The 22215-nt window shown below is 43.0% G+C and overlaps 1 protein-coding gene and 1 pseudogene across 16 annotated transcripts in view; both read right to left on the minus strand.

Annotated features, from left to right (window-relative positions):
* Positions 1–1311: 1311 nt before the first annotated feature.
* ANGEL1 (angel homolog 1) overlaps positions 1312–22215 on the minus strand; it is a 50543-nt gene continuing 29639 nt past the window's right edge. For 8 of the 16 annotated variants that reach the window (XM_016926469.2, XM_063793778.1, XM_009428186.4 and 5 more), the window contains 6 exons: positions 21593–22026; positions 18976–19102; positions 18561–18671; positions 6374–6443; positions 5688–5851; positions 2325–4469 (listed from right to left, as the gene is read on the minus strand). In XM_016926469.2, coding sequence (XP_016781958.1) covers positions 4309–4469; positions 5688–5851; positions 6374–6443; positions 18561–18671; positions 18976–19102; positions 21593–22026 — 1067 coding nt within the window. In that variant the 3' untranslated portion in view covers positions 2325–4308. Of the gene's footprint in view, positions 1675–2324; positions 4470–5687; positions 5852–6373; positions 6444–18560; positions 18672–18975; positions 19103–19564; positions 19606–20074; positions 20193–21592; positions 22027–22215 lie in introns of those variants that run through there. The other 8 variants (XM_054666162.2, XM_054666163.2, XM_054666164.2 and 5 more) reach the window with 3 other exon arrangements.
* LOC134808379 (uncharacterized) lies at positions 2794–3429 on the minus strand (annotated as a pseudogene).

Genomic DNA, 22215 nt, shown 5'->3' on the forward strand with positions numbered 1-22215 from the left:
GGATGGACCAGAGTGATGGGAGCCCAGGGCTGCAGGGCAGCTCCCCCTGGTGGACCCTAGAGGCGGCCCCTCCCACTCCTGGGAGAAGAGAAGCCACACTGTGCATTTCGCAGCCAATCAAAACACAACCCTCCAATAGAGGGTGGAATGGGGTTACCAGAAGCTGGGAAAAGCAGGGGAGGAGAATGAAGAGCAGGTGGATGGTACAAAAATACGGTGAGGACTAAGTTCTAGTATTTGATAGTACAGTAGGGAGACTATAGTTAACAATTTATTGTATATTTCAAAATAGCTAGAAGAATTGGAATGTTCCCAGCACAAGGAAAAGATAAATGCTTGAGGTGATAAATGTCCTTAAATATCCTGACTGGTCATTACACTTTGTACGCATGTATCAAAATACCATATGCAGCCCCAAAATATGTACAACTATCACATGTCAATTTTAAAAAGGAAAAACAAAACAACCAGAACATTCCTCTAGTTAGTAGCTACAACAGGGCAGGAACTGGAGAGAAAAACAAAACAAAAAAAGCAGCAGCCTCCTGACTGGCCATTTCCCTTCTTGGTCTCCAGTTAAAAGCTGCCTCTGAGCTCCCCCAGCCCCAGGCCCCCACCACCAGCCTCTGCCTTCCAAGATAACCTGTCTTGCCTGATCCTGGAAAGGCTTGTGAGAAACTTGGGGTGGTAAGAAATAAACCAAAGGAGATTCTCAAATTCTATCTCTGGGATTTCTGTTTCCTCAGGTGTAAAGGTAGAATCTGAACACCACCTAAACTGCCACCACACAGTGCCACTGTCTTTGCTAGCTGACGTGGAAGTACTGTGTAAACTTAACAGAAGTGCTGTGGAGATGCTAACTGACTGAGGCAACTAGGAGGAACCCTCCCTGCCAGGAAGAGGTTCTTGGGGATATACCTCAAAGCTTAGGGCTTTCAAATACTTCCCAGCCAATGGGCCCAACTGTCCAGCCTGGCTGGGGTAACGATCTACTCCCAACTTCTACCAATAATTCTCTGGAATTCTTAGCACCCTTTTCTTGCCAAAGCCCAAACAAAGCAATTTCAGATCTGAAAATTCTTCACAAGTAGAAGTGATTATTAACTTTAATTTCTATTTCACCAAGGAATGTGAACTGAAATACAGAGAGGTTAAGTAACTTACCTACAGTCACCAGCTGAACAGGCCAAGAGGACAAATGATGTTTCTAATTCCTAGCTGAGTTTTCTTTCTTTTCTTTTCTTTTTTTTTTTTTTTTTTTTGAGATGGAGTTTCACTCTTGTTGTCCAGGCTGGAGTGCAATGGCATGATCTCGGCTCACCACAACCTCCGCTTCCCAGGTTCAAGCGATTCTCCTGCCTCAGCCTCCAAGTAGCTGGGATTACAGGCATGCACCATCACGCCCAGCTAATTTTGTATTTTTAGTAGAGACGGGATTTCTTCATGTTGGTCAGGCTGGTCTGGAACTCCCGACCTCAGGTGATCCACCCGCCTCAGCCTCCCAAAGTGCTGGGATTACAGGCGTGAGCCACCGCACCCGGCCGCTAAGTTTTCTTTTTACTAAATCAAGTGAGGGGATCGCAACCCAGGTAGTGCAATGGAAGCAACCAAGTGGCTTTAAATCAATCAGATTCTCAGAGACTGATTCAGAGGCCTGGTGTGGGTTCTGGGAACCTGTTCAGGTAAGACAGAAAACCAGATCTGGTTTCAGGGCTCCCAGTGGGCATGTGGGCTTGGCTGGTTTTACTGCATAGGGAGGTTGGAAGAAAAAAGCGCCAGCAGAGGTAGGCCTAGGAAGGAAGAGACATTTTTCCAGCGACAGATGGCCCACTGCTCAGCCCTGGCTCCAGAATGCAAAAGAGATCAGAAATAGATGCTCAGCAAGAGGCATGTGCCACCTGCATCATGTCTCATGCAGCTGCCATAGCTTTAACCAGGAAAACACACATCTTATCCCACTTTGCACAGACCCTCCTGAAGTGCAGAAGATACTAGGAGGAGGCATGGGGGGAGCAGATGGAAGAAGAATGAAAAGCAGTCCAAAGAATCATTCTCTCACTTGGGAAGGACAGAAGAAAGCTGTACCCCAACAGTGTCAAGGCAGGAGGCTTCACTCAAGCCCTGTTCCTCCCAGGCCTCACAGCAGTGGGAATTTACCTCAGCTAATAGAGGGAGATCTTACAACACATTTCTCAATCTAGATTCATGTCTTGAGACCCCACCCCAAGATCAAAAGCACCTTAGTCTCTTCCTCTGCCCACCTCATTCTTCAGGCCCTCTCTCAAGGACCTAATCCCTTCAGGATCCTAATAAAATGACCAACATTGGGGGGAAAAAAGGTAAACCTTTATTTGGAAAAAGAGTTTAAATAACAATTTAAAACCCCATTTCATTTTCAAAACAGAAACAAGAAAGCAAGGAAAAGATAATCTATCGAGCACCTGCCCTCTGCTGTGGTTAGCCATTTTAAAGCTGCATTTCCCAGCAGAAGAGAACAGTGATGGGCCCTAGTCCTAGGAACCCACAGGGCACTGTCTTGAGACCCTTTTAGGCAGTGTCCAGGGGACAGACAGACAGAATGAATGGTGGGGTGTAGACAGACCTGGGGCTCAGACAGGCACATGCCCAGTACCCAGGAAACAAAGTTTGAAAATATATACACATAGAAAAATAAATTCCCTAGAACCTAGGCATGGAAAGCTTCTAACCATGAATGCAGCAGCACAATGCAAACTGGGTCTTTGGCTTTCAAAAAAAGGAAAGAACCTTAACCCCTGGCTCACTGTCCCGAACTCAAGTCTCTTGACCACTGTCTTCAGTCCCACTTTGGAGGTCGAGTGAGGCAAGAGCAAGTCAAATCTACCAGGGCCAGCAGCCACTCTGACTTAGGGAGATGTGTGGAGGGGCTGGCCCAGGATCTCCCAAGGCCACACCCCAGCAATGAAAGATTAAGGCATGCAGGTGACACAGTGTGGACTAAGGAGTCCCCTGAATAAGCCAGGGTACCCTTCTGTTAGAGGAGGGAAAGCAGACGCAACAAGCAGCTGAGGCCTTGCTGGACAGAGCCAATCCGCAAGTACTGCCACTTCAAATTCTTGGACCAGTTTTGTCCAAGGCCACCTTTCTGCTGAGGCAGTTTGGCCTGAGCTAAATACCAGGGTTTTCTAGAAAGGAAATGGAAGGGAAGCGGGAGATGGGAGATAGCAGAAAGTAAAAAGTGGTGGAATGAGAGGAACAGAAAATTGCTTCTTAGGAGTGGAGAGGAAAGAGAATCAGCTTAGGTCTTCAGTCCCAGCTGAGGCAGCTGAAGAGTCTACCTGCTCCTTCCCCTACTGGAACTCCTACCCTTGCCCCAGTTCTGCAGGCTGCAGAGTCCAGTGAAACAAGAGTTTCCTGAAGACTCTTTCTCCTCCTAATCCTTAAATAGTTTTAAACCTCATACCACTACCCTAGCCCAATGAACCCCACATAAGGGTTCAAACTTCGCCTCCCTCAGGGAAGCCTGGGGAAAGGGATGGCCCTTGAGAAATTACACCAGGTCTGTGGGGAGCTCTGGGTTGGAGGCACAGGGCCCGCTGGGACAGGTAGCGCATCCCCCAAAATTTGCCACTCCAGGATGTGGGCCCCATTTGTTCCCAGAGCCCAGATGCCGGGCCTGCCCTGGTTGGCAGGATAAATGCCTAATGAAACACAGAGGCTAAAAGGAGAGATGGGGCCATGCCCTGCTGCTGCCTGCTCATACATAGGTACTTGGGTAGACTCTGAACCTGCCCCAGGCCTACAGCCCCAACATGAAAAGTGGACTGGTCAGAGGCAGGCATGGCTGTGCCGAAGTCTCACCCCAAGAGGACACATACATGATATGCATATCTCACATGTGCATGCCTGGCAAGAGGGCTGGGCCCAGAAGTCCTGAAGGCAGGGAAAAGGTCAGGTCAGAAGGTACACCAAGAAACGGCCTGAAAGCAAATAACCAATGAAATCAAGAACTCCCATAACCCTGGTAATTAAAAATCAAGGGGGAGCACTGGATACATGGAAGGAAGGGGGAGCCCCCCTTCTGCCTCTCCCAGGGCCACTGAGTGTGTGGCACAGGATTAGGAAGAGGCTGGGGTGGGGCAAGGACCACAGGCAGAGAACGCAGCCAGGCCTGGAGAAAGTCTAACCATGGGAAAAAGGGAACAAGGAGGGGGAAGGGAGGGGATGTAAGTTTCTTGGATCTAAGTTTCTAGATGCATGGGATTTTTCCACAGTCTCTGATCCAGTGAGCTCTTCCGGAAGAGAAGCTCTCTTCCCCTGGGAGCCCTGTCATGGGGCGGTGACTTCCATCCCGAAGCTGGCTAGCAGGCAGAGGTGGTCTGAAGAGCAGAAGGGGTTGGGTAAGCCATTGGCAGCCCAGAGAATCTCTTCAGAGAGAAGGGAGAGACGACCCAGGAGCTTGAGAGTTCCATCTCGATACAGCCTGTGATCTGGGGCACAAAGCAGAAGCCAATGGGTAAAAGCAGCCGCAGCCACACTGCATGGGCAGGCAGTGGCAGAGTCCTTTGGGAACGCCTTCTGCAGGCTGCATCCCCTTGGCTGCCCACTGCCCCTCACCTCCTCTTGCAGCATCTGGCTGAGGAGGCCCCATTTTCTCAGAGATACTCCATAATATCATCAACGAATGAAGACAGGTGAGTTCCGGGGAACTGGGGCAAGCTGGAGAGCCCACCATTATAAGATCTTTTGATTTTCCAAGAGAAGCTAGAGATCCAGCTTTTCTATATAAAATCTGATTTTTTTTTTTCTTTTTTTTAGATGGAGTCTTACTTTGTTGCCCAGGCTGGAGTGCAGTGGCGCAATCTCAGCTCACTGCAACCTCTGACCCCCAGGTTCAAGCGATTCTCCTGCCTCAGCCTCCTGAGTAGCTGGGATTATAGGTACCCGCCACCATGCCTGGCTAATTTTTTTTTTTTTTTAAGACGGAGTTTTACGCTTGTTGCCCAGGCTGGAGTGCAGTGGCACGATCTCGGCTCACTGTAACCTCTGCCTCCCGAGTTCAAGCGATTCTCCTGCCTCAGCCTCCCAAGTAGCTGGGATTACAGGCACCGTCACCACACCCGGCTAATTTTTTGAATTTTTAGTAGAGATGGGGTTTCATCATGTGGCCAGGCTGGTCTCACTCCTAACCTCAAGTGATCTACCCACCTCGGCCTCCCAGAGTGCTGGGATTACCAGTGTGAACCAGTAATACACGTGCCTGGCCATAACAGTAATACACATGCCTGGCCAAAAAGAAACATTCTTTACACAATACAGGCATGGGGCTGGGAGACTGCTATACTGTGCCCACTGGTATGGGGAGAGGAGACAGAAAATAAGGTCTCTTACCTAACCAAGTCCCCCATTCAGTGGCTGTCATTAAACAAACTCAACCAATTCCTAGATCTCTATTTTTACCTCTAAAATGGGGATTGGGAGTGACTGTCCTACCCTCCTCTCTTTAATGCTGCAAGGGTAAAAAGAGACAAGGCAGGCAAGTGGCCTATGGGGAGAATGATAAGGATGACCAGTGCAAGGGAGGTATGAAATCTGCTCCTTTGCTGGTTAAATCCCAGCAGCTGAAGACATGCTACCAAATGCCTGACCTACCATTAGCTGTTCCCAGGGACCTGGGGGTGGAGGAACCCAGGATCCATCAGGCTTACCAGTTCTGTTCCCATTCTCACAGGACTCAGCTGAGAAGAAGATGTAATCTACTGTCATTCCAAGACCCAATGGCATTGTAGTGACCTCTGGGCGGCCACGCTGGGGCAGGAAGTGGGTATATACTGACGTCAGGTGGAGACAGTGCTGGATGGTACCTACAGTCCTACAGGGATGAAGGGGGAAACATTAGTTAACAAAAATTACTAAATTTTCCCTAGATCACTTTTTCTATGGGTTTTATGAAGATTTTTTAAAAGGATGATCTCAGATGACTCAATCTCAGCCAATTCCTCCCCATGCTAAGAAGGGGCTGGCAGTCTTAGCTAAAATTAGCCTAGAAACACACATTTGTACTGAGACTCCCTAACACTCCTAATCCCCCACTATCTGCTTGTTACCTGGTAAAGTATCCCCAATGTACCCCTGTCTGGGGCCCAGGCCTCTTCTGTGAGGCTTTACCCTCTGAGGAAAGAGTACATAGCCTTTTCACCTGCAGGAACATGGGTGGGTCACCTCTGGCTTCTGCATACCTACATAACCCTCTATAAGTTTAGCAGATATTAGGGGAAAAAGAGCTTATCAAAAAGTGCTCCCCCAAGTCAACCTCAGGACAACCAATGGGAATCTCTCTCTTACACCTAGGCAAGGGCTGGATTGAAAACAGAAGAGAACTGGAGAAGGTTACCTGGAGAAGGCAGGCTCAAGCTCCGATGCATCTTCCTCAAGGACAGACTCAGCCCAACCCGCAGGTCGCTCTGCAGAGGACCAGAGAGAAAAACATTTTCTCATCCACAGACAGTGAAGCAGGATCAGAACCTTTCACCCTAAAATCCCTCTCAGATCCTTGACTGGATTGCTTCAGAAGGATCCAGAAGGAGAAAGGGAGAGAGAAACAGTGAGGAGGAGAAGATGACCATAAACCAAAGTCAAGAACCTCAGAAAGCAGATGTAGGGCATCTAACACAGACATTGTCTTCTGTGGCTCCTCACCTTTGTTTTTCTTTAATTTGATTAAAAAAAAATAAGTCATATAGTCACATGGTACAAAATCAAAATGTAGCAAAAAGTATCATTGAAGTTTCCCTCTCACTTGTCCTCCTCTGCCACTCAATTCCCCTCTCCAGAAGCCACCAATGTTACCAAATTCCTGGTATATTCCTTCAAAGACTTTCTATTACATACCATCCATTGTGTGTGTCTATGTATGTATGCATACATGTATATATACATACATATTACATATATGTATACATCTATAAGCACACACACACATACATATCATACACACGAATGTTAAAAAAGGAAGATACAAATTACCAATATCAGGAAAGAAAGAAGGGACATTAGTACAGATCCTACCAACATTAACAGGATAATAAGGATCAGCAACAGTGACAAGCCCTTAGCTAGACCAAGAAAACAGAATACTCAAATTACTAAAATCAGAAATGAAAGAGGGGCCATCACCACCAACCATTTAGAAATAAAAAATAACTGTAAGTGAATGCTATAAATAACTGGATACCAACAAATTGGATAACTTATATAAAATTGAAAAATTCCTAGAAAGACACAAACCATGCAAAATAACTCAAGAAAAAACTGAAAATCTGAATAGGCCTATAATAAATAAAGAGATTGAATCTGTAATTTTAAAACATCCCACAAAGAAAACACCAGGCTCAATGGCTTCACTGGTGAATTCCAGCAAACATTTCAAGAGGAATTCATACAAATCCTTCACAAACACTTCCAAGAAAAAGAGGAGACACTTCTCAACTCATTCTATGAGGCACTACTCTGACATCAAAACTAGATAAAATGTCACAACAAAAACTATAGACCAATATCCCTTATGAATACAGATGCAAAATTCCTCAATAAAATATCAGCAAACCAAATCCAGCAAAATATAAAATTATATACTATGACCAAATAAGATTTATCCTAGGAATGTAAGCATGGTTTAACATCTGAAAAATCACATAATGTGATATGTCACAATAGAATACTTAAGTTTAAAAAAAAGCCACATGATTATCTAAACAGACAGAAGAAAAACATTTGACACACTCCAACACCCATTCATGAGTTAAAAACACTCAAAAAACTAGGAATAGAAGAAAACTTTCTCAATCTGATAAAGAGAATCTATGAAAAACTCACAGCTAATATCATACTTAATGGTGAAAGACTGAACGCTTTACCCCTAAGATCAGGAACAAGGAAAGGGTGTCTGTTCTCACTACTTCTATTTGACATTGTACCAAAAGTTTTAGTCAGAGTAATTATGAAAGAAAAAGAAATAAAAGGTATCCAGATTGGAGTAGAAGGAATACTATTTCTATTTGCAAGATAACATGATCTTATATAGAGAAAATCCTAAGAAATCCACTAAGAAACTATTAGAACTAATAAATGAATTCAGCAAGATTGCAGGTACACGATCAATACACAAAAATACTTCTATACACTAGCAATGAACAATCCAAATATGAAATAAAGAAAATTCCATCTACAATAGCATCAAAAATGAAATAATTAGGAAAAATTTAATAAAAATAGTGTAGGCACACTAAAAATTACAAAACTTGGAAAGAAACTAAAGATCTAAATAAGGAAAACCAGCCCATGTTCATTGGCCATAAGACAATATTGTTAAAATGGCAATACTTCCCTAGGCAACAGACTGAGTCCCTGTCACACAAAGGAAAGAAGGAAAGGAAAGGGGAGATGGGAAAGAGGAGAGGAGAAAGAGGAGAGGGGAAAGAGGAGAGGGGAGAGGAGGGGAGAGGGGAGAGGAGGGGAGGGTAGGGGAGAGGAGGGGAGGGTAGGGGAGAGGAGGGGAGGGTAGGGGAGAGGAGGGGAGGGTAGGGGAGAGGAGGGGAGGGGAGGAGAGGGGAGGGGAGAGGAGAGGAGGGGAGGGGAGAGGGGATAAAAGGAAAGAGGAGAGAGGAGGAGGAGGAGGGGAGGAGAAGGAAGAAGAGGGAGGAAAGGGGAGAGGAGGAGAAAAAGGAGGAGGAAAAAAGGAAAGGAAAGATTTGTAGATGCCTATCAAAATCCCAACTGGTTGGTTTTTTGGTTTTGTTTTTTTTTTTTTGTCTTTTTTTGCAGACATGGATATGATGATCCTAAATTTCATACGGGAATGCAAGAGACCCAGAAGAGACAAAAATCATCTTAAAAACAACAAAGTCAGAGGACTTACTCGTCCTTATTTCAAAAGTACAGTAATCTATCTTATCCATGGGGGATACATACCGAGTCCCCCAGCGGATGCCTGAAACAATGGATACTACCAAATCCTAAATATACTGTTTTTTTCCTAAACATACCTATGATAAAGCTGACTTTATAAATTATGTACAGTAAAAGATTAACAATAATAAAATAGAAAAATTATAACAATATATTGTAATAAGGTATGTGAATGTGGTCTCTCTCTCCCTCAAAGTATCTTAATGTTTTTGAATCTCAGTTGACCAGGGGTAACTGAAACCAAAGAAGGCAAAATCACTGAGAAGGCGGACTACTATATACAAAACTATAGTAACCAAGACAGTGTGGTTCTGGCATAAGGACAGATACAGACAGGAAGGGAACAGAACTGAGAGTCCAGAAATCCATACATCTATGGTCAATTGATTTTTGACAAGGGGAGAAGTAAATGGAAAGTGACTCATGGGTGTAAGGTTTCTTTTGTGGGTGATGAAAATGTTCTAAAATTACATCATGGTGATGGTCACACAACCCAGAATATACTAAAAGCCAATTAATTATACACTTAAAATGGGTGGATTTTATGACATGTGAATTTCATCTCAATAAAGCTGTTCAAAAAAAAGGATATGGGAATGTTACGAACAACTTCACGCCAATATATCTGATAATTTAGATGAAATGAAATACCCCTTTAAGCCAGGCGCAGTGGCTCACGCCTGTAATCCCAGCACTTTGGGAGGCTGGGGCGGACGCATCATGAGGTCAGGAGATCGAGACCATCCTGGCTAATACGGTGAAACCCCGTCTCTACTAAAAATACAAAAAATCAGCCAGGCGTGGTGGTGGGTGCCTGTAATCCCAGCTACTCGGGAGGCTGAGGCAGAAGAATCGCTTGAACATGGGAGGCAGAGGTTGCAGTGAGCCGAGATCATGCCACTGCACTCCAGCGTGGGCAACGGAGCGAGACTCCGTCTCAAAAAAAAAAAAAAGAAAGGAATGCCCTTTTATATGCCTTATATTCTTCCTGTTAGATTTATTTCTATATTTTTTCTTTTTGTTGCTCTTACACAGTGTATTTTTTTCATTATATCTTTTAATAAACATGTATTTCTATATAGGAACACTACTAAGTTCTGCACATTAATTTTGTACCTATCTACCTTCCAGAATTATCTTAATGCTTAATGCTGCTTAGTTTATTCTCTTGGATTACCAGTTATAAAATAATATCATCAGCAAGTAATAATTTACCCCCTCCTTTCCATTTTTATACTTCTATTTTGCTATATTTCTATTTTCTACTTCTAATTCTGTTGGCTGGTATCTCCAAACACAGTTAAATTATGATAGTCTTGTCCTTGTCTTGTTCCTAACTTTAACAGGAACGCCATTAGAGTTTTTTTCTTTAATCAAGATGCTGTTTGGAGTTGAAATAAATACATTTCAATGGTGTAGGAAATTATCCATTGTTTTCTTAAGAGGGTTCATTTTAAAAGAATCTAGAATAGATGTTGAATGTTAACAGATGTCTCTTCAACATCTATACAGAGGATGGCACAGGTTTCATGTATTTTAGATTTCACATATATATAAAATTATATTAATAGATATCTCAATATTGAACTATCCCTATACTTCTAATAAACTTTAGTTGGTCTGTGGTATATTAGTCTTTCAATATGCTGCTAGATTTTGTTTCCTGATCTTCTATTTAAAATTTTTTGCATCAATATTCATAGGTGGAGAACATTAGAGTCTGTAGTTTTCTCTTTCTGTGTGTTTACTGTCAGGTGTCAGTGTCAATATTATACTTGTTTCATAAAAATAACCTGGCCCCTTTCTCTCTCTGTGCTTTGTAACAATTTAAACAATAATGGAAATATATGTTTTTTAAAGGTTTGAGGACACTCCCTATCAATCTGAGCCTGGTGTTTCTGAGGGACTGTATCTCTGAGAACTTTTCCTATTATTTTTCACTCCATGGTCATTAGTCTATTTAGACAATCTCCATGGGAATCAGTTTTAGTAAATTACATTTATATGCCATCCAAATTTTCCATTTCTTTTGCACTTAGTTGAGCAAAAACAACAACAAAAAACCCTTGTGATTCTTGATTCCGCTGCATCTGGATGCTTGTTCCTGCTCTTTTCCCACTTACATAGGTTAGCTAATGAGCTTCTTTAATCGACAGCTATTTTTCATCCAAGCAACCAACTCTTAAGAATTTATGAGTTCTTCCATTTTTCTGTTTTTAAAATTATTTCCATTTGAATCTTCTTTCCTTTTGCTTTCTTTCAGTTTCTTTCTTTTTTCTAATTTCTTGAATTGGGTGCTTAACTCACTTTCATCCCTTCATATCTATTAATATAATTCTATGATTCTAAATATTTTATGTAATTCTATGAATTTTTTCTTGAACACCATTTTAGCTATAACCAACAAATATAATGGTATTTTCATTATTGTTATTTTCTAGATATTCCGCAATTTCCGTTTAAATTTTCCTCTTTGATCAAAAAGTTTTTTAAATGTCCAGTTCATAGTATTTTTTTTTTTTCTTTTTTTTTTTTTTTTTGAGATAGGGTCTCACTCTGTCACTCAGGCAGGGGTGTGATCACAACTCACTGCAGCCTTGACCTTCTGGGCTCAAGTTATCCTTTTACCTTAGCCTCTCGGTAGCTGGGAGTATAGGCACATGCCACTACGCCAGGCTAATTTTTCTATTTTTCCATTTTGTGTAGAGACAGGGTTTTGCCACATTGCACAGGCTTATTTCGAACTCCAGGACTCAAGGGAATCACTTGCCTCAGTCTCCCAAAGTTCTGGATTACAGGCATGAGCCACTGTGCCCAGCTTTTCACTTTTAACTTATATGTTTATTGCATGTGCTTTATGATCTAACATATGATCAATTCCTAAGAATTTCCTATGAATACTTAAAAAGAAAATGTCCTCTCTGCTGTCAATGTTCGGTGTTTGATATATATGAATCAGATTTATCATCCGACATGTTACTTAGTTATTCTATATTCTTAGTCATCTTTTATCTACTTGATCTGTTGCAGACTCAGAAAGATCAATTAAAGCCTTCTACCTTTAGTTATTGTCTATTACTCCATGTTACAGCCTATGGTTTCACTTTGTGATTGTTGATGCAATGTTATTTGGAGCATAAACATTTTTAACACTAGTATCTTTAAGTTACATCCTTTGTCATTACAATATGCCACACACACACACACACACACACAAAATCACAGTGACCTGCAGGATCTTAAACATGATTTCCCTAGACACCATTCTTACCATGCAGCACTGTGAACAATCAGCACTGCTCTGGCAGTTATACAGGACTCAAGGCTTCCACCTACTCTGCTCCAGGTCACATAAGCTGCTACCTCTACATGAGCTACAGCCTCTTCCTGGGCCCATTCAGCAATAGTAGCAGCCACGCATGCAAGTTCCTCTGCAAGAACTTGGGAAGAGGATCCTCAGTTGTATCACACAACAGCCAGTAAAGAAGCTGGATTTAGGACTTTCCTGCTCTTTATGATGTTAGCTGTAGGCTTGTTAAAAAACAAACAAGCTAAAAAGAACTTTTCTGCTTAGAAAACTGACCAGATAGGCCAGACACAGTGGCTCACACCTGTAATCCTAGCACTTTGGGAGGCCGAAGCCGGGGGATCACTTGAGGCCAGGATTCAAGACCAGCCTGGCCAACATGGTGAACCCCTATCTCTACTAAGACTACAAAAAATTAGCTGGGTGTGGTGGCACACACCTGTAATCCCAGCTACTCAGGAGGCTGAGGCAGGAGAATCACTTGAACCCAGGAGACAGAGATTGCAGTGAGCTGAGATCGCGCCAATGCACTCCAGCCCTGGTGATAGAGTGAGACTCCGTCTCAAAAAAAAAAGAAAACTGACCAGATAGCCTTAGCCTTTGCTGTGTGACTGTGTGACCTTCCAGTCAGTTTGTTAACTAGGAGTTTACAAAAATCGCCCATTAGCAATTGCCTTTTCTGTAATGTGCTAAATTGTGCATAAGGTTTGCTCTTACTTGTTAAAAGACTTAAAGCCCCAAGATTCAGTGTAATGTGCCAGTGTCTATGAGAAAGAAAACACAGTAATTCCTTTTAATGTCTGCTACGGTCTAAATGTTTGTGTCCCCACAACCAAATTCATATGTTGAAATCCTAACCCCCACGGTGATGAAGTGGCACCTTGGGAGGTGATTAGGTCACGAGTGTGGAGTCCTCATGGATAGGATTAGTGCTCTTATAAAAGATGCCCAGAAGAGACCCCTTTCCTCTTCCTCTTCTACCACTGAGAAGATGATGCTCATGAACCAGGAACCAGGCCCTCACCAGACACTAAATTTGCCAGTGCCTTTTTTTGTTTTTTGTTTTTTAAAGACAGGGTCTCTGTTGCCCCAGGCGGGAGTGCAGTAGGGCAATCATAACTCACTGTAACTTCAAACTTCTGGGCTCAAGTGATCCTCCCACCTCAGCCTCCTGAGTAGCTAAGGCTACAGTCGCATGCCACCATGCCCAGCTAATCTTTTTGAATTTTCTGTAGAGATGGGGTTTTGCTATGTTGCTCAGGCTGGTCTCAAACTCCTGGCCTCAAGTAATCCTTCCACCTCAGCCTTCCAAAGTGCTGGGATTACAGGTGTGAACCACTGTACCCAGCCTCTGCCAGTGCCTTGATCTTCAACTTCCTGGCCTCCAGAACCATGAGAAATAAATTTCTGTTGTTTAAAAGCTATCCAGTTTATGGTATCTTATTACAGCAGCCCAAATGGACTAAGACAATATCTTTAAGAACCATACTGGAAAAAAGAAATCAGTTATAATAGAAATGCTGACAATGAGGGAGACTTAAAACTTAAATACCCTTTTTACAAATTATTCCATTACAAAGGGGGTTGGGAGCTGGGCCTGGTGGTTCACACCTGTAATCCCAGCACTTTGGGAGGCCGAGGTGGGTGGATCATTTGAGGCCAGGAGTTCAAGACCAGCCTGGCCAACGTGGTGAAACCCCGTTTCTACTAAAAATACAAAAACTAGCTGGGCATGGTGTGTCGCATGTCTGTAATCCCAGCTACTGGGGAGGCTGAGGCACGAGAATTGCCTGAACCCGGGGGCAAAGGTTGCAGTAAGCCAAGACTGTGTCACGGCACTCTAGCCTGAGTGATAGAGTGAGACTCCGTCTCAAAAAAAAACAAAAACAAAAAAAAAAAAACAAAGGGAGTTGGAAATAGTAAGAATCACAATGTATTTTATTATACACATTGGATGGCACAGAATGCTCCAGTACAATGCAATGTCAGCTTATGGGAAAATCAAACCATCACTACCTAGCACTGAATCTTCCTTTGTACTCAGAGGCTCCCCATTCAAGCTAGTGTCACAGTTAAGTTGTCATGTTTTGAAATGCACAGTTGGGTTGGATGATTCTGGTACTGAACTGGAAATATTGTTAGCATATCTAATCAGAGCCTCTAGAAAAATGAACTCACACACTAAGATCTCGTTGTACTCCATTCATGGCCTCCTTTTTTTTTTTTTTTTTTGAGACACAGTCTTGCTCTGTCGCCCAGGCTGGAGTACAGCGGTGTAATCTCGGCTCACTGCAAGCTCTGCCTCCCGCGTTCACACCATTCTCCTGCCTCAGCCTCCCGAGTAGCTGGGACTACAGGTGCCCGCCACCACACCTGGCTAATCTTTTGTATTTTTAGTAGAGACAGGGTTTCACCATGTTAGCCAAGATGGTCTCGATCTCCTGACCTCATGATCCGCCCGCCTCAGCCTCCCAAAGTGCTGGGATTACAGGCGTGAGCCACCGCGCCCGGCCCATTCATGGCCCTTTTAAAATAAAGATAGTTGGCTGGGCATGGTGGCTCACTCCTGTAATCCTAGCACTTTGAGAGGTCGAGCCGGGAGGATGGCTTGAGCTCAAGAGTTCAGGACCAGCCTGGGCAAGATGGTGAAACCCAGTCTCTACAAAATACAAAAATTAGCTGGGCATGGTATCATGTGCCTATAGTCCCAGCTACTCGGAAGGTTGAGGTGGGAGGATCACACGAGCCTAGGAGATCAAGGCTACACAGTGAGCCATGACTGTACCACTGCACTCCAGCCTGGGTGAAACAGTGAGACTCTGTCATGAAAAAAAAAAAAAAAAATTTAGATTTGAGATTCATCAAGAGCCTGTTCAGCCCTGGGTAGGAGCATTGAACAAATAGAAGGGTACATTCAAAGTATGTGGAGAATAAGTATGTTTACCCAAATCTAATCTCAATTTTGAAAATACTGTTATTTTGCACCGCTGGTGAACTGGCTATTTTGCCCCTATAGAATGAGTCTTTTCTACCTACAAAGTGATTGTCAGTATATATTTTAAAGGTCTTGGTTTAATTTTGTTACTATTTATTTTATGTTTCATTCAAGTACATCACTGATTTAAATAACCTATTCTTACTATGAAATTATCTAAGTGAGATCCTGTTACTGTTTTTATAATCCTAAATCACTGAGCTACGGCTCCCCTGGCTGAACCTGACTGACACAGAATTTACTTAACCCAGTTCCTGCTACCTGCTGGTTCACTCAATACAGGGTGGCCATCATTGTTATCACTATTGCTATTGCCATAGCTGTAATAATACTTTGACTTTGCAATTAAAATAAACTGGGCCACTGACATATTTGTTGCTCTGTGCAAAATGCCAATTCAAGTTAAATTCTTACAAGAAGAGAATAAATTCAGTGTTCATCAGCAGTCCTTTTACTATAGTTTTCCCAGCCATTGCTTGGTTGCCTTCAGTTACTCCTCTAGCAGTTTCTTGAAGAAATGTTGTTAGTTGAGTATAATATTCTTGAACTATATATCCTTTCCTAGAAACCTTAATCCACTGTCTTCTAGAGTTGGATGTCAATATTAAGAAGTCCGAAGTCTTCCGAGTGCACTGGCTCACACCTGTAATCCCAGCACTTTGGGAGGATGAGGTGGGCAAATCTCCTGAGGTCAGGAGTTTGAGACCAGCCCGGCCAACATGGTGAAACCCCGTCTCTACTAAAAATACAAAAAAATTAGCCGTGCATGCTAGCGCATGCCCAGAGCCCCAGCTATTGGGGAGGCTGAGGCAGGAGAATTACTCGAACCCAGGAGGCAGATGTTGCAGTGAGGCACGATCACACCACTGCACTCCAGTCTGGATGACAAAGCAAGACTTTGTCTCAAAAAAAAAAAAAAGTCTGAGGTCAACCTCATCACCGTTAGGCTTCAAAGTACCTCAATCTTTTAACTGCCCAAAAGATTCTTTCATCTTTGACTTCTAGGAACCTCACTGGAATGTCTTAGTATTAATTCTCCTACATTTTTTTTTTTTTTTTTTTTTTTTTGAGACACAGTCTCACTCTGTCACCCAAGCTGGAGTGCAATGGTACGAACATGGCTCACTGCAGCCTTGACCTTCTGGGCTCAAGCAATCCTCTTGCCTCAGCCTCCTGTGTAGCTAGGACCACAGGCATGCATCACCATGCCTGGCTAATTTTTTGATTTTTTTGTAGAGACAGTGTCTCACTTTGTTGCCCAGGCTGGTCTCAAACTCCTGGGCTCAAGCAATCCTTCTGCCTTGGTCTCCCAAGATGCTGGGACTATAGGTGTGAGCCAGGGTGCCTGGCTCCTGTATCATTTTTTACTGAGACACATGTCTTCTTGATCTGAAAATTCACATCTTTTCATTTTGGGAAAATCTTTCTTGGATAATTATCTTTAAATATTTCTTCTGTGTTATTATATTATAGGCTTTCTTCTTTGGGAACTCCAATTATGTATAAGTTAAATCTCCTTTATCTTTCACTACTGTCATTTTCTCTCTAATCCTTTCTAACCTTTAACTTCTCACTGTTTTTTTTTATTTGTTTTGTTTGGATTTCCTTACCTTGTTTTCTACAGTTATCTATTCCTACTTGGGCTGCACACAATTTTGTCTTTATTTTTTGTAATGTTTTTATTTTTTATTCCACTTCTTTTCTGAGCTCTGCAGCTTACATTTCATCTTCTGATGTCTTGCCACATGCCTGAACTTATTTTATAAAGGCAGCTATTTTATTTTTGTGCTCTTTCTTTCATAAAGACAATTTCTTGGCCCAGCGCGGTGGCTCACGCCTGTAATCCTAGCACTTTGGGAGGCCAAGGCAGGCAGACTGCCTGAGGTCAGGAGTTCGAGACCAGCCTGGACAACATAGTGAAACCCCTGTCTCTACTAAAATACAAAAAAAGAAAAAAAAAAATTAGCCAGGCGTGGCAGCATGTGCCTGCAGTCCCAGCTACTCGGGAGGCTGAGGCAAGAGAATTGCTTGAACCCAGGAGGCGGAGGTTGTAGTGAGCCGAGATGGTGCCACTGCACTCCAGCCTGGTGACAGAGTGAGACTCTATCTCAAAAAAAAATAAAATAAAATAAAAAATAAAGACAATTTCTTTATTCATGAGAAAGTAATCGTAATTTCTATGAGCTCCATGGCAATTATTTTTATCTTTGAAGTTAAACATTCTTTATCTGCCTTTTATTTTTCTGTTCCTTTTTTCTTGCAGTATTTTAGCACAGATTCCATGCTTTTCCTTTTTTGACAACCAGCTTTGAATTAGTTGAGGTTTTTCTGCACCAGCTATTTGTACAAAGTTTATATAAGGGAAGGACTGGGTATTTCAAGTAACGGGAATTTTCTTTTTGACACAGGGTTATGTCAGCATCCTTTCAAATCTTTCTCTCTCTCAAGCCAAAAGAGATAGGCAGCTCTACAAATATCTCATCTACCCTCTCTACCACTTGAACAGATTGCTTAATGGAAATATGGCTTGATCCTTGATCAGTCCCTCCTCCACTGCCTCTTAGGATCAAAACGGGTCCAGAGACTCTCCTATCATGACCTGTGCTTTCTACTCTTGTTGAAAAAAAAAAAAAAGGGATTTGGGTTTTATGCTCCACGTGGAAAAAAGTACTCAGCTAGTTCTGAGATCCACATATCCCCACAGATAAGTCTCTCTATACTTCCTCTAGCACCCCTGCACGATCTCCAGTGCTTCTTGCAGGCATTCCTTCTGTGTTGTGGTTCTTGGTGTCAGATATCTTCAAATTTCCCAGTTTTGTCTACAATGGAGTTTACATTTCTTTTTTCCATTCTCCTTGTTGCTTTGAAGTGGTTTCAGAGACAAGAAGGGGAGAATGTCAAGTATACTCTGCTATATTCAATCTGAAATTTCTCAGTAGGAACAACTTTTATTAAAACCAGAACCACTGTCACCTTATGATTTTCAAAGCCCCATCATGTGTAACTTCTCCCCTATATATGCTGTACACATGCTACTCATTAGCAACTTAAGCTTAAAAAGGTTAAATGGCTTACCCAAGCTCTCAAAGCTAGTTACAACCCAGGTGTCTTGATTCCTGGTCCGGCGCTCTTATCACACTGCACATCCATGCAATGGCCACTGAACTCAACTGACCTTCCTTCTAAATATACGTATTACCAGAAGCTAATCTCTAAGAATTTTACTTAGAAAAGAGCAGGAAACCACATAACTGACCAATATCAGGAATGAGGAAGAAAGAAGACCAAGAAACTGGGATTAGTTCCCATTACCTGGCTTAGTATCTGTCACTCCTTCCATAAGGACCAGTCCTACTGGTCGCTGACAAGCGATGCTGCAGAAGCGGAAACGTAGCAGGAAGTCTCGGCCATACTTGCGTCTCTCTGTAAACCAGGAAAAGACATATAGTGAAAGAAAGACGATGAAGCCACATGCTGAGACCTCCTTAGTACCAAGCAACTTCCAGCATAGGTACACAGAGGAAGCATTCAGAAGACAAGGAGATTTTCCAAAGGCTATGATTTAAAGTTGTCCATTTCATTGGACAGCCATTGGGAGGATAGTGAGAAAACAGAGGAATCTGCTAAGAGAAATGAGGGATTACACTTTTTCTTGTCGTTGAGACACCAGCTTTCTCCCAAAATGGGCATGAAGACACAGCCAACCAAGAATGTGACATGTGCTCACCTGATCTCTTGGGGTGACAGGAGGTGACATACTGACAGCAATCAGTGATGCCCAGGGAGCTGGGCCACAGTGGGGCCTGCAGCTTCCTCTGGTAAAGCTGATGGGAGAAGTCTTCCTGTCCAGATACCTGGGAGGAAAAAGAAGGGTGGGAATAAGGAAACCAAGATAGAAAAAGGAAGTAACAGCCCATGTTTTGGGACATGTGGACAAATACAAACACATACAATCACACACTACATACATGGTATAAACAAGCATATAAGTCTCAGGGGCAGGTTAAAAATAAGGACCAAATTAAAACCATTACTTTTTCACTGGCAACACTGAAATGTCCATGAAACAGGAGGAGGGGTAAGAGACTGAATCAAGGGGAATCGAATAGTATGAACATGTGGTTCCCTAAATTTTACCTCTGAAAAATCAATACAATTCTCCTCCACAGGGAATATCAACTCTCAGGGGCTTTAAGTTGCAATGGTTAAAGGTTTATCCTCATCTTTGGATCTTCTGGATCAAGGTCTAATATCCTGAACCTATTACTGGGTAACCACAGGATCAAACCAAATGGGAAAGCACCAAAGCACTTTACCGTATCTACGTCACCATCCTCGGTCAAAGCCAATGAGCAGCCTGGGAACGGACAAAACGTAGTAGGGGAAACATTCGGCAACATCAGTCATCTGCACATCTCCAACGTGTGTAGCAAAAGTCCCTTTATGCCATTTAACAACAACAAATATTTGAAAGCCAAAAGACACTAGCTAGGTGCTGGGGATAGAGCAGCAATAGACAGAATCCCCTTGCCCTGTAAGGGCATAAATTTTCAATATGTCATCAGAAGTAAAACAGATCTGCAATTCAATGGCCACTTAATAGCTGTGTGACTTTCGGCAAGTTAGTTAACTCTCTTGGGTTCAATATCTCCTACTATAAAATGGGATAGGCCAGGCGCAGTGGCTCATGCCTGTAATCCTAGCACTTTGGGAGGCTGAGGTAGGTGGATCACCTGAGTTCAGGAGTTCGAGACCAGCCTGGCCAATGTGGCGAAACCCCGTCTCTACTAAACATACAAAAATCAGCCGAGCATGGTGGCACACACCTGTAATCCCAGCTACTTGGGAGGCTGAGGCAGGAGAATCGCATGAACCCAGGAGGCAGAGGTTGCAGTGAGCCGAGATCGTGCCATTGCACTCCAGCCTGGGCAACAGAGCGAGACTCTGTCTCAAAAAATAAAAAATAAATAAATAAATAAATAAAATGGGATAATAATACCATGTACAATTAAGAATCTTAATAATCACTACCGGTTACTGACTTTGAGCCAGATACTGGAAAACACTTTACACGCATTATTTTATTTAATCCACCCAAAAAAACACCTCTGAGGCAGGTCCCATTATATCCCCCATCGTATAGATGAGGCAAATGGGGTTCAAGAAAGTTAAGTAATTTGCTCAAGGTGGCAGAGCACGGATCTGAACTCGGGACTGTCTGGCTTCAAAGCAAGTGCTCTCATTCACTATGCCTAACAGTGCCTGTCATGTGACAGGCAGTCAGTAAACTCTTTTCCTCGTTCCCTGAGTTCCTTGATTACAGCTCCTTTAGGGCAAGATCATGCCTTTCTCTGCACACATCTGGCTCATTTACATAAAATCCCATGTGCGCAACAGTAATACAATCGTTTTGTGTCCTTCCACCATTGTGCCTTGCCAAAAGTTAGTCAATAAATTGAAACAGTAGGGGCAAAATAGAGGAACAAGGAGATTAAGTGACATAAATAAATCAGCACAAGCTGATAAAACTACGAGGTGTTTGTCATCAACACTCAACAGTTAGAAGGAATGAGATCCATATGCAAATTGCTGAGTGAAAAAAAACAAGCTACAAATGAAACATACAGTAGTGTATCATGTTTATAAAACACACATGGTAGATTACATATTGGCTGTTATAAGCAATGACAGCACAGTATTTGAGGGTAAGAGCTCTGCAGCCAGACCACCTGGTTACAAATCCTGGCTCCACTGCTAACTACCCGCATAACCTAGGGCAAATTACTTCACTTTTCTGAGCTTTAGTTTCCTCATTTATAAAATGGAAGCCATGATGGAAACTGTGAAAACTAATTAGTTAATGAGTATAAAGTGCTTAAAATAGCACATGGCACACAGTTAAGTGCTTAACAAATGTAAACACTGATTACAATATCATAGGAACATAGTTATCACTGTAAATGCAAAGAAAACAAGCTAAAAGACTACCACCAAACTTAGAATGGTCATTATGTGACTCTAAGAGAATAGAATAGGGAATGTGGGTAATAAAACAGGCCTGTGCCTTACTGTATAATGTTTAAGTTCCTTCAAGTATGTACTTACGTATTACTTGTGAATTAAACATATTAATGATAAAAACTGAAAAAAATTCCAATATGCCGAAGTACTCAAGAATTCTTAACTTCCAGGCTTGGGTACAAGCTATTCAACATAACAAGAAAAAGGAGGAGCAGGCCAGAGCAGGTGTACTGAGGTCCCTGCCACAGAAGAAGCACTGATGCTAACGCCTGAATCTCTCTTAGACCATGTTCCCACCCACACCGTGGCCTCTCCCATTTCACCTTCCAGGCTGGCATCCCATGGTATTGGAGCTCTCCATCCCTGATGAAGTTGTAGAGAGGTGAATCAGGGACAGAATTTAGGTCCCCGCACAAGATGATGGGGCAGTGGCTGCCATCTGACAGTCTGGCCACCTTGTCCACTTCCGCCAGGAGAATGGCCATCTGGGCCAGCTTGACATCACCCCGGCGTGGGTTGTAAAGGATATGGGTATTTGCCACACACAGCGGGGCCACCGAGACTTGTCCCAGGCCTTCTGGGACGAGTGGTTGCAGCAGCAACACTAAGCCCACATTATCCCGATTAAGTAGCTCCAAGCCAGGCCGGAAGTACTCCACAGGGCTAGCACAGAGCAGGCGGAATCTGGTAGGCTTGTAGCAGACAGCACAGCCATCGGTTTTACACCCAGTCCTCCTCTTGTAGAAACAGGTAAAGCCTGCAAGGAAAATCCCACCAAAGAGATGGGTCAGAGTCCTTAAAGCCTGAATCCCTTCCAACCAGCACCAGCAGTCCCAGTGTATGCCCCTGAGGCATTGTTCCTGCTACTCAGTAAAGGAGCCTTTGCCACTTCCTTGGTTCAGCAGGTTCCCCCTTACATCGTAACCAGCTGACTGAGGGGCTGGAA

This window comes from Pan troglodytes, chromosome 15 (assembly GCF_028858775.2).
Source record: "Pan troglodytes isolate AG18354 chromosome 15, NHGRI_mPanTro3-v2.0_pri, whole genome shotgun sequence".
In the NCBI taxonomy this organism is placed as follows: Eukaryota; Metazoa; Chordata; class Mammalia; order Primates; family Hominidae; genus Pan; species Pan troglodytes.